This window comes from Heptranchias perlo, chromosome 1 (genome assembly GCF_035084215.1).
Source record: "Heptranchias perlo isolate sHepPer1 chromosome 1, sHepPer1.hap1, whole genome shotgun sequence".
In the NCBI taxonomy this organism is placed as follows: Eukaryota; Metazoa; Chordata; class Chondrichthyes; order Hexanchiformes; family Hexanchidae; genus Heptranchias; species Heptranchias perlo.
The window spans coordinates 118,066,007-118,078,427 of record NC_090325.1 but is presented as its reverse complement, the minus strand read 5'-3'; the positions used below and the strand labels follow the sequence as shown (position 1 = coordinate 118,078,427).

General features: G+C 42.3%; 1 protein-coding gene across 1 annotated transcript in view; it reads right to left on the bottom strand.

The window, feature by feature from the left end:
* wdfy3 (WD repeat and FYVE domain containing 3) overlaps positions 1-12,421 on the bottom strand; it is a 431,872-nt gene that overhangs the window by 10,153 nt on the left and 409,298 nt on the right. The window contains exons 62-64 of the mRNA XM_067990523.1: positions 10,477-10,579; positions 7,396-7,734; positions 484-595 (exon numbers count right to left, since the gene is read on the bottom strand). Of these exons, the coding sequence (XP_067846624.1) occupies positions 484-595; positions 7,396-7,734; positions 10,477-10,579 (554 nt within the window). The remainder of the gene's footprint in view (positions 1-483; positions 596-7,395; positions 7,735-10,476; positions 10,580-12,421) is intronic.

Below are 12,421 nucleotides of genomic sequence, written 5' to 3'. Positions count from 1 at the left end.
TCCTTCTAATGAAGGGGAGAATACAGATAACGTCCACAGAAAAGGAAAATGTAAATGCTGGGAATCTTAAAATAAAAATGAAAACGTGCAGCTGGTCAAACCGCATCTGAACAATATTTATATACGAGGTTGTCCTGGTCAGTCCTAATGAAAAGGATTTCTCCAGCCTGACCCCACCAGTTCGCCAACCCTGAAGTGTTAAGCTATCTTTCTCTGAGATGCCGATTGATCTGCTCATCATTTGAGATATTTTCTGCACATATTGTCTATCTTGCTAGACCACAAGTTCATCACCAGTCAAGAGGCACCACTGGCAGAGATTGTGGAGAAATCTACAGTCCTAAACTAAAGGCCTAACCTGTACTCTTGGCTGACTGCGATCACATGGAGGGGAGACGTCTCATTAGTGGCGTGAACAAAGCACAGACTATTTAAAAAAAAGTCACTTGCTTTAAATGGATTTGATTTACTAACAATACTCACTTTGAAATGCCTAATGCGGTGATTTCTGCAGGGTGACAATTGTCTTTACGATCAAACGCAGTATGCATAGTTAACTTGCTTCGGAACACCAACTGTCGCTCCCATCTGTATCCTGAAACCAAAAAGAAAACCACTTGCATTGACTCACAATAGAAAATTTAGCCTGCTATTTGTAGCTCAGAATATAAGCAGCTTTTATGATGGTGGCAATCAATTGCAGTTAAACTAATTTGGATGTCCCAGTTCACTTACTACATAACGGAATGCAATAACGCTACTATTTACAGTGAAAATCTAAGTTTTAAAATTTATCGGTTAGCCTCTGGAAATGGTGAAAATGTTCTCACAGATCCATGGAAACCAGTGCTTCCATTCACAAAAGTCTAATTTCTGAATTGACCAATTCTTATACAGGTCAGTTATACTACACAGTGTATCAATTCATTTCACAAAATGCCTAAGAGGACGTTGCTAGTTCGAAGAACCAAAGTTGAAATAATGGTAGTCAGAGGAACAAAAGGGTGAGCGGGCTAATTCTGTGGAGAGATTGGAGTTACAAAAGTGAACATTTCCTTCTTCAGATTGAGTTTTCCAGACATGTGTTCCAACCGTTGTCTTCGGTCCCTGCCACCAGCTCCATCCATCTCCCTGGCCACTGTCTGAGGCTGAATCAAACTGTTCGCAACCTTGGTGTCCTATTTGACCCAGAGATGAGCTTCCGACCACATATCCGCTTCATCACCAAGACTGTCCACTTACACCTCCATAACATCACCCATCTCTACCTCTGCCTCAGCTCATCTGCTGCTGAAACTCTCATCCATGCCTTTGTTACCTCTATACTTGGCTATTCCAATGCTGTTCCGGCTGGCCTCCCATCTTCCACCCTCCATAAACTTGAGCTCACCCAAAACTCAGCTGCCTGTATCCTAACTCGCACCAAGTCCCGTTCACTCATCACTCCTGTGCTCGCTGACCTACATTGGCTCCCGGTCTGGCAATGCCTCGATTTTAAAATTCTCATCCTTATTTTCAAATCCCTCCATGGCCTCACCCCTCCCTATCTCTGTAACCTCCTCCAGCCCTACAACCCATCGAGATCTCTGCGTTCCTCCAATTCTTGCCTCTTGCACATCCCCAATTTTAATTGCTCCACCATTGGCGGCCATGCCTTCAGCTGCCTAGGCCCTAAGCTCTGGAATTCCCTCCCTAAACCTTTTTGCCTCTCTACCTCTCTCTCCTCCTTCAAGACACTCCTTAAAACCTACCTCTTTGACTAAGCTTTTGGTCACCTGTCCTAATATCTCTATGTGGCTCGGCGTCAAATTTTGTTTGATAATTGCACCCATGAAGCGCCTTGGGACGTTTTACTATGTTAAAGGGGCTGTATAAATGTAAGTTATTGTTGTTGTTCACATGCACGCGCTCAGACACTTAGAAGACTATTTTCAGTTATTTTCGAGGGAACTACTGCTATCACCAAGGTGAGTTAAGAGAATGGAACACTACTCCACTTTTGGCATGCTTCAGCATCAAACCTTATCAAATATTTTGCAGCTAGATCCAGAGTAAAGCATCCCCAACAGTGCTCTGATAACATGCCTCAGGAGAGCACCTCCTGCTTCAACAATTTGACATTGTTTTGCCATGTGTACTATAGTTGTGGTCTGTGACTAAGAATGAGAATTCAGTGCCAAATTATGGATAATTTTCTGATGTTTACAGTGAACTGTGAGCGATGACTTTTATTCCATCAGTTTAGGTTGGATTCAAACTCAGGTGCCACAGATGAAACAAAATGTTTTTTTTTTATTCGTTCATGGGGTGTGGGCGTCACTGGCAAGGCCAGCATTTATTGCCCATCCCTAATTGCCCTCGAGAAGGTGGCGGTGAGCCGCCGCCTTGAACCGCTGCAGTCCGTGTGGTGAAGGTTCTCCCACAGTGCTGTTAGGGAGTTCCAGGATTTTGACCCAGCGCAATGAAGGAACGGCGATACATTTCCAAGTTGGGATGGTGTGTGACTTGGAGGGGAACGTGCAGGTGTTGTTGTTCCCATGTGCCTGCTGCCCTTGTCCTTCAAGGTGGTAGGGGTCGCGGGTTTGGGAGGTGCTGTCGAAGTCTTGGCGAGTTGCTGCAGTGCATCCTGTAGATGGTACACACTGCAGCCACTGTGCGCCGGTGGTGAAGGGAGTGAATGTTTAAGGTGGTGAAGGGAGTGAATGTTTAAGGTGGTGGATGGGGTGCCAAATAAGCGGGCTGCTTTGTCCTGGATGGTGTCAAGCTTCTTGAGTGTTGCTGGAGCTGCACTCATCCAGGCAAGTGGAGAGTATTCCATCACACTCCTGACTTGTGCCTTGTAGATGGTGGAAAGGCTTTGGGGAGTCAGGAGGTGAGTCACTCGCTGCAGAATACCCAGCCCTTAACCTGCTCTTGCAGCCACAGTATTTATATGGCTGGTCCAGTTAAGTTTCTGGTCAATGGTAACCCCCAGGATGTTGATGGCGGGGGATTCGGCGATGATAATGCCGTTGAATGTCAAGCGGAGGTGGTTAGACTCTCTCTTGTTGGAGATGGTCATTGCCTGGCACTTGTCTGGCGTGATGTGGTTTCACTATGCCTGCTGTCCTATCATTTCTATGACTGCCTCCTTCAATTATCACCTAGCCAGTAAGCTTCTGGCAATAAAGTATTGAGTTTGTATAAATAACATATTTCCTCTAGTGGAACACCAGGCCTTGCTATTATGAAGGTTGCTATCACTTCACTACAGTGTATGAGGATGGGGATAGAAACTATGCTGCATTATGGATTCAGATGGAAGTTACAGACACACAGTCTCTGGGCTTTGGCGAAGAACAACCTGATTCTTAAGAATTTTGCAAATTAAAAATCAAAACGAATCTGCAGCTCACTAACATTTTCTGCTGATATGTTTTCCATTACAGAAGCTTAAAGTTACTGCACGTACCTATTTAAATGTGACAGGAGTTAATTAAAATACTGTACCATATAGCTAACCATAAAAGAACACCTTTCATAAAACAGGCGATATGATACTCAGTCCATGCTGAAGAGTCACATAAGACTCAGCTGAATGCAGGCATGTATGTTCTGATAGAACTGGTTAATCAAGCAAAATCTCCAGAATACAATTTAGTATATCAATTTACATGATTTACCTTAGCCCAAATTTATTTAACAGTTGAAATTCCCATTGGAAGACACTAGCTTAATGACCATTTCTTGCCCCAACCTTTCTTGTGTTCTTATGAAGCAATTCTTTGAAGAGGTAAAAAGGTCTATGCTCTTGATTTCCAAAGGCTCAGAATATCCATCCAAGAACTAGTGTTGAGAATCCATTCATGAGGACGGGCATTTTCCGTATAACAAGTTACAGCAAGGTGCAGTATTTATCTACCAAATAACCACCTATAAAATTGTGTGGTACCATTTGATAGAACAATGAAGAATCTTTTGGAACACAATTCCATCTGTTTATTCAAGTTGAACATGGGCACCAAGTTGTTTGTTTGAAGAACTATTTTGCCTCAAAGAACATGCATAATAAGCAACTCCAAGAAATGTGTGAGACCAATAGCTTCATTCGATGATCCAGACACTCCCAACGTCTTATGAAACTACCCATCAAAGTTAACAATTGACCTGGATGGTGAAGAGAAATTTCTGAAAGAATAGTGGTAAATTTTGTCCACCATTTCAAGATGATTCATCAATAATCTCTTACAACAGATAAAAGTACAACTGTCAGCACATCAAGAGTTAACAGCGGAGACTGTATGTGAAGGCAAGCATTTGAAACTACAAAAGTAATTACTATTTGTTTTAAAGTTTGACTTCTTATTAAACTGCACCTTATTTTAAATGTCATTTGCATATTAATATCATATCCTGAATTTCAAATGTTGGTACCATGTACTCTTTACGCACACAATGTTTTTGGCTTGCTATATTAATATATGAAATACCAAAACAAAATACATTTGTTATATAATTTTCCATTTTGTTTCAATGACTTAAAGAGAAATACAAAATAATGAAAAAGTAACATTCTGACATTTATTAGCCCATAGTCAAAACTAAAGAAAAACTGGAAGACAAATTTTGCAGCCCTCTTTTGCAGACATTTGCTGAGGGAAACAGGAAGAAAATGTATGAAAAAAAAACTACTTTAAATGTAGAAAAACAAGTTTATTGGTTAAAAGCAAAATACTGTGGATGTTGGAAATCTGAAATAAAAACAGGAAATGCTGGAAATACTCAGCAAGTCAGACAGCATCTGTGGATGCAGATTGGGCGATTGCTTGGCTGAACACCTCCGTTCAGTCTGCAAGCATGACCCTGACCTTCCGGTCATTTGCCATTTTAATTCTCTGTCCCACTCTGACCTCGGCCTCCTACACTGTTCCAATGAAGCTCAACAGAAGCTCGAGGAACAACACCTCATCTTTCAACCAGGCACTTTGTGACCTTCTAGATTCAATGATTTCAATAATTTCAGATCATAACCACTGTTCCCAATTTTTTCACACAGCAGGTGCTGGTAATGGTTCTGATGTTGCCATTTACAGCTCCTCTAGACTCATCTTTTGTTTCTTTACTTGTCCCATTACCACCCTTCCTACCTTGCACCATCATCCCTTTTGTCATTTAATCACTCCTGCCCTACACCCTATCACAGACCTTCCATTTTGTTTAGTAAAAGCTTAGTGAAGACAAATGTAGGTCCCTTACAGTCAGAAAAGGGAGAATTTATAATGGGGCACAAGGAAATGGCAGAGCAATTAAACAAATACTTTGGTTATGTCTTCACGGAAGAGGACACAAATAACTTCCCAGAAATGCTAGGGAACCAAGGAGCTAGTGAGAAGGAGGAATTGAAAGAAATTAGTTTTAGTAAAAAAAAGTGCTGGAGAAATTAATGGGACTGAAAGCCGATAAATCCCCAGGGCTTGATAATCTGCATCCCAGAGTAGTAAAAGAGGTAGCCATGGAAATAGTGGATGCATTGGTTGTCATCTTCCAAAATTCTATAGATTATGGAACAATTCCTGCAGATTGGAGGGTGGCAAATGTAACCCCACTATTTAAAAAAGGGAAAGAAAACAGGGAACTACAGACCAGTTAGCTTAACATCAGTAGTAAGGAAAATGCTAGAGACTACTATAAAGGATATGATCTATGATAACAGGACACTTAGAAAATATCAATGGGATAAGACAAAGTCAACATGGATTTATGAAAGGGAAATCGTGTTTGACAAAACTACTGGAGTTTTTTTTTGAGGATGTAACTGGTAGAATAGATAAGGGAGAATTAGCGGATGTGGTGTATTTGGATTTTCAGAAAGCCTTTGATAAAGTTCCACATAAGAGGTTAATGTGCAAAATTAAAGCACATGGGATTGGTGGTAATATCCTGGCATGGATTGAAAATTGGTTAACAGACAGGAAACAGAGAGTAGGAATAAATGGGTCTTTTTCAGGGTGGCAGGCAGTGACTAGTGGGGTACCACAGGGATCAGTGCTTGGGCTCCAGCTATTCACAATATATATCAATGATTTGGATGAGGGAACCAAATGTAATATTTACAAGTTTGCTGACGACACAAAACTAGGTGGGATTGTGAGTTGTGAGGAGGATGCAAAGAGGCTTCAAGGCGATTTAGACAAGTTGAATGAGTGGGCAAATACATAGCAGATGCAGTATGACGTGGATAAATGTGAAGTTACCCACTTCGGAAGGAAAAACAGAAAGGCAGAGTATTATTTAGATCGTGATGGATTGGGAAAAGTTGATGTACAAAGGGACCTGGGTGTCCTTGTACACCAGTCACTGAAAGCAAACATGCAGGTGCAACAAGCAGTTAGGAAGGCAAATGGTATGTTGGCCTTCATTGCAAGAGAATTTGAGTACAGGAGCAAGGATGTCTTACTGCAGTTATACAGGGCCTTGGTGAGACCACACCTGGAGTATTGTGTGCAGTTTTAGTCTCCTTACCCAAGAAAGGATATACTTGCCATAAAGGGAGTGCAGCGAAGGTTCACCAGACTGATTCCTGGGATGGCAGGACTGTCGTATGAGGAGAGATCGCGTCAACTCGGCCTGTACTCACCAGAGTTTAGAAGAATGAGAGGGGATCTCATTGAAACGTATAAAATTCTGACAGGGCTAGACAGACCGGACACAGGGAGGATGTTTCCTCTGGCTGGGGGGTCCAGAACGATGGGTCACAGTCTCAGGATACGGAGTAGGACATTTAGGACTGAGATGAGGAGAATTTTTTTTCACTCAGAGGGTGGTGAACCTGTGGAATTCTCTACCACAGAAGGCTGTGGAGGCCAAGTCACTGAATATATTTAAGAACGAGATAGATAGATTTTTAGACACAAAATACATCAAGGGGTATGGGGAGAGAGTGGGAATACTGTATTGAGATACAGGATCAGCCATGATCATACTGAATGGTGGAGCAGGTTCAAAGGGCCAAATGGCCTACTTCTGCTCCTATTTTCTATGTTTCTTTCCTCCCCTTCTTTCCCTGGCTCTGTGCTTAATTAAAAACTGTTAAATCTTGAACTTCTTCCTGTTCTGACGAAAGGTCATCGACCTGAAACGATAACTCTGTTTCTTTCTCCACAGATGTTGCCTGCCTTGCTGAGTATTTCCAGCTTTATTGGTTCGTTTAGGATATAGTAAAGGCAGTTAGTCTGCATAAATATTAATACTTAGTGAATAATGAGATTGAATTAAAGAAGAGACACACTTCAAGAAAGCCGATCCTCAGAAGTATAGATCATAAAAATGAAACAAAAATTATGACTAACTACTACTAATTGAAATAAGCTACTACTTAGCATACATTTAAGTGGCGTACACTGTAAAAGCAGTTACCTTGTCTTAGCTGGTTATGGCGTCTTACTTCATTCTGCATTGGCTGTTGATGGTGTTGCATATGACCTTGACCTTGAGGCTGCTGTTGAGTTTGTGACTGCAGTTTAGACTGGCCTTCCGAGTAATTTACAAAGACAAACCCATCCTTCTCATCCAGGCTGAGTTGATCTGCCCAGCGTTTTGATTCATCCCCATCTACAAACCAAGCTGCTCGGCCTGACATGCCCTTTGCCTTGTGTGCTGCAGGGCCAGATAAACTTTGCTTGGGTTTTGAATCTTGGATGCTGCTCTGATCCTCCAGGTCAGAATCACTGCTCTCCTCATCCTGAGCGTCCTCACCTAAATTACAAATATAAATCTAATACCCAATATCTCTTTCCACAGTTACAGCAACAGAAAAAAAAAGAATCTGCATTGATCTATGGGATTTGTAAGTAGCCTATTTAGTTTGTCGATTGTTGCAATTTAAAAAAAAATACTTCAATGGGAATTAAGTCAATTGTAGCTACAATTATGTTCAACATGGTATTGCACTTTTCAAATAAATTTAGAACAGATTTAATCTACAAGGAGCTTTGATTATATCAATAGCCACAAGAGGGAAGCCAGAGCTGTTTTCATTTCAGCTGCCAGCAACAATCTTTTTTCTTACAGTATATACAACTGTATATTTTTCTCTTTTTGAACTTTCCTGTCGAAGCTTCGACTGCTCCTACCAATCTTTCACAATCATAAATTGCCACTGTACAGTTCTGCATTATGTAATTGAATTGAGATGTTTTACAAGACCATGACACCAGACTAGGGTTATAATAGGGTTACCAAATGGGAAGTGAAGGTTTTCACTGAAAAATTACTTGTATACAAACACAGTGCATTCCTGCACACAAGTCTTGAACACACTGAAGTTTGAAGAATGTCCAAAACATCCAAGCCCAGACAGCCTGTTACAGCATTCCCAAACAATTCTTAAAAAATCTTTACAATGTGTAGAAAATTTTGTTTAATTTTGCAGCGTGAACATAAAAGTGTAAGTTTTTCCAATCAAGCACACAAATGCACATTGGTTAAATGTATATACTAACTAAATTTACATTTTATTAGAATTTTTTTTTGCCATTAGCTCAGTGTTAAATGCATTGGCCTTGAGAATTCACAGGGTGGTGATCTTAGAACTTATGCTGCGATGGCCCATGGGGAATCGCCACCGCTGACCCCAGTGAACCTTCCAGGGTCAGGCAGAGCTCCCTCATTTACCTGCAAATGATGGGCACCCATACCACAAGGGGTGTTTCTGGGGCACTCGCCATAAAACCAAGTCAGAATGTCTGGCATAACTGCCCGGGCAGTTTTCTTTTTAAACTTTACATTTGAGATCCACTTTTGAGTTTTTTTCCCTCATGTTATGGGCTTAAAACTGTTCAAACCTGTTCCACGAGTAACACTACTCTCTCCTCATATCTATTGTCATTGATGCTGTTGTTTCAATATAGTTCTTCTGTCATTAGGTAGAGAGAAACTGAAGATTGTCCTGACTAAACTTAAGAACCAACTAGTTTTACCGTGGATACCTGCCCTTGCTATCGCTAGTATTGAGAAGACTGTTCTGGCTGGCCCTACCTCCACTCCATTCCTGAAATGTCTTAATGGCTTCCTCTCCTAAGCAGTCACTTCAACTGCTCCTGTTTTGCTTGCGAAAAAGCCAGCTTCATAGTATCTTGCCTGGCTCTTTTTTAAACATAATAAATACGATCTGAACGGAAGATAATAATTTTTATATATATGGGGCAACCCCTGCGACCACCTGCAAGTTTGGGAAACTTCCCTTTACCACAACCCTTTGCTGTTTGACTTTCAGCCACCTGTGCATCCATCACCTTTTATGCCATAGGCCCCAATTTTTGTAACAAATTTCTTGTGAAGCTTTCTGAAAGACCACGTAAATGATATCTAACATATCTCCCATCTACGTCGTCCATTCTTTCAAAAAGTATTCTATCAGATTAGTCAAGTGTTCACATATCCAAGTTTACCATCTCTGATCAGTCAATTCCTTTTAAGTACTATTTTATTTTATCTCCAATTAAGGTTTCTAGTAATTATCCTGTAACTGATTAAGGCCAACGAGTCAACAGTTTCTCGAGTTTCCCCCCTTTTGAACAGATAACTGCTCTGTTTCCTTCTTGTGGTGGCAAACTTGAATATATTGTCTGAGGTATTAAAAACCAAGCAATTTTGAGCTATTCAGAGAACATACTGTAAAGGGGGGGGGGGCATTCTCTTTTAACCTCAGGATGGAACTTTCAACTTCGGCAGAGGAATAAAACAGGTAAAAATCAGATTGGCTGCCCGTTATACACCCCATCCGAATTTCCTTTCCATTGAAGTCTAATGGGCAGCCAGTCCGATATCGCCTGTTTTACACCCTGCCGAAGCTGAAAGTTCCAGTGTCAAGGTCCAACTCAGAAAAAAGGTGTAGATTATTTGCATTCAGGTCCTCACATCAAAAGTAAGGAAATTCTTTCGGAAACAGCAGGCAGAGCATCAATTTAAAAAGTCCCAAAGAATTGTTCTAGCTACAGTTTCAGGGAGCAAATATAACAAAGAAATATTTTATAATTTGAAACAGGACAGAACCAGTTTCGTTCAAAATTTCGGAAGATCAGATTTTATTGCATTTTTATTGAAACAAAATAACGTTATTGCATTTCTCATTGTCTGAACAGCACTTTTCTTGTGCATACAGACTGCGGTTAAGACTGCTCCTGATGGCAGGAGAAATAAACCAAGTGTGATCGTTGAGGAAGGTCACTTGACCAAAACAGCAGCACTTGGGTGATTTTCTTTCCCTCCTGTGGAAAGTAGTGAATCCTAATTGCCTGTGGAGGTTGAATAAATCAGGAAGAATAAATGCATCATTCTCCAGTAACTTAACTGGTGTCTCAGTTCAAAAAGTCTAAACTGAGTCAATGACAAATGCAGCCAGGATTCCAAGCAATGTCCTGGTTCTGTTCCATTCCCCATGTAAAATATCAAGGAAGCAAATCATCCCCTTAGTTCTGTACCACACAGTGCTCTCACCTATCTGTGCATCTGCAGAAGATTCGTGCATATTTTCTGGAAGTTTGATATTCTCCTCTGGAGCTGGGGTTTCTGGAACCTGCAGAAACTCCATTCTCCAAAACTGAAGAAACAAGAATATGTAGATTAACAAAGACAGGTAACAAATTAAAACAGCAATAAACAGTTCATTTAAAAGATTTCCATAATATGTTTTTTCTTCAGAGTCAAAACTGTAAAATATAGGGGATTAGGAAATAAATCCTGAGGAGATAATGAGTTTTCCAAGACATTCTATGAACTGAACATAAAAATAGCCAATTTGCAAATCTTTGATAGCAAAAAATGTGAATTAGTGCCTCAGTCATACAAAATCATATTTTAAATGATCTGCCAGTTAGGATAGTAGAAGCAAAAATATAGGTATGTTCAAAATGCAACTTAATACTATAGTGGAAGAACTAGTGGAGGATGTTCGATGGGTCAAATGGCTATTTCTTCTCATTGATTTTTATTACAATTCATGAACAGATCTGCAGAGCAGAGGGAGGTGTTGTCAAAGTGACTGTGGTAATTTGCTGCATTGCTTCCTGTAGATCGTACATACTGCAGCAAGATGTAGCTAGTGGTACAGCCCAGGAATCTGTTTTGGGAACTCTTGTTTGCCATATACATAAATAATTTGAACACACAGAGGGAATATCATTTCCTTATGATGTCAAATTAGGGAATATGGCAAACTGAGGAAAAATGCAGGAGACTGCAGAACTCACACAGGTTAGTGGAGTGGGCAGATATATAGGGCTCGAATTTAGCAGGCCTGCGGGTTCCCAGCGGGTGGTCCTCCGGGAGCGTGGTCAACACGCTCGGCGAAATTAGTGTGTTGCCCGCGCGATCGTAGCAGGCAACACACTAATAGGAATCACTTACCTGCTCCTCCGGGGTCCACGCTGCTGGTCTGCGCGTCGGGCGGGCTGCGCATGCGCAGTACGATCTGTCAGCTGGAGGCTCTCTAGTTAAAGGGGCAGTCCTCCACTGACAGATGCTGCAACCAATGGAACAAATTGCAGCATGGAGCAGCCCAGGGGGAAGGCTGCTCCCAGTTTAATGATGCCTCACCCCAGGTATCATCAGATGGGGTGAGGAGGAGGGGGAGGACACAGATCTTCCCCCCGGCGGGCGGGTGGAAGCGGCCTGCCTCTGCCACCAAGAAGGCCTGGCTCGAGGTGGCAGAGGGGGTCATCTGCGCCACCAACATATCGCCCACCTGCATACAGTGCAGGAGGCGCTGCAATGACCGCAGTAGGTCAGCCACAGTGAGAACACGAAGTCTTTCCCCTACACTCCGTCTGCCACAACACTGCCCCCACCCCACATCTCCTTCGGCACCGCCAACACTACTCTGTCACATCACCCTTCATACCCACTCAAACCCCATCCTCATCTTACCTCCACCTACTCACCTCGCCAGTACTCATCCTGCCACTAACACGCAACCCAATCCTCATACAATCTCATTGCTCCATCCCATACTCACCCTCTCGTGCATCTCCCTCACGGCCAGCCTCACTCAACCTGCCACCACCTGTGCTGCAGCCACAGGGCATGCATCACATATGTGCAGTAGGCAGCGTAAGGCAAACGTGTCGTGAGCATGAAGGGGGTGCACAAGGGTATCTGAGGGTTTGTCCTGGGTGTTACCTATATTGAATTTCAGAGCAACAAACAGCACACATTATATTGACACCACCACTGCCATGTCTCCGCGAATCCTGTCCGTTGTGTCCAATCATGCCCGCTCCTGGGTATCACTATGAGGACCCACCACTGATGCCACCCATCGTGTTACTGCAGAGTAGGTGCAGGTGTATTTGCAGGGCTCTTCCGCGCAGACGACTGAGAGACATCGGCGGTGTAGCCGGCTGCACCCTGGAAGGATGCGGAGGAGAAGTTGTGGAGGGCAGTG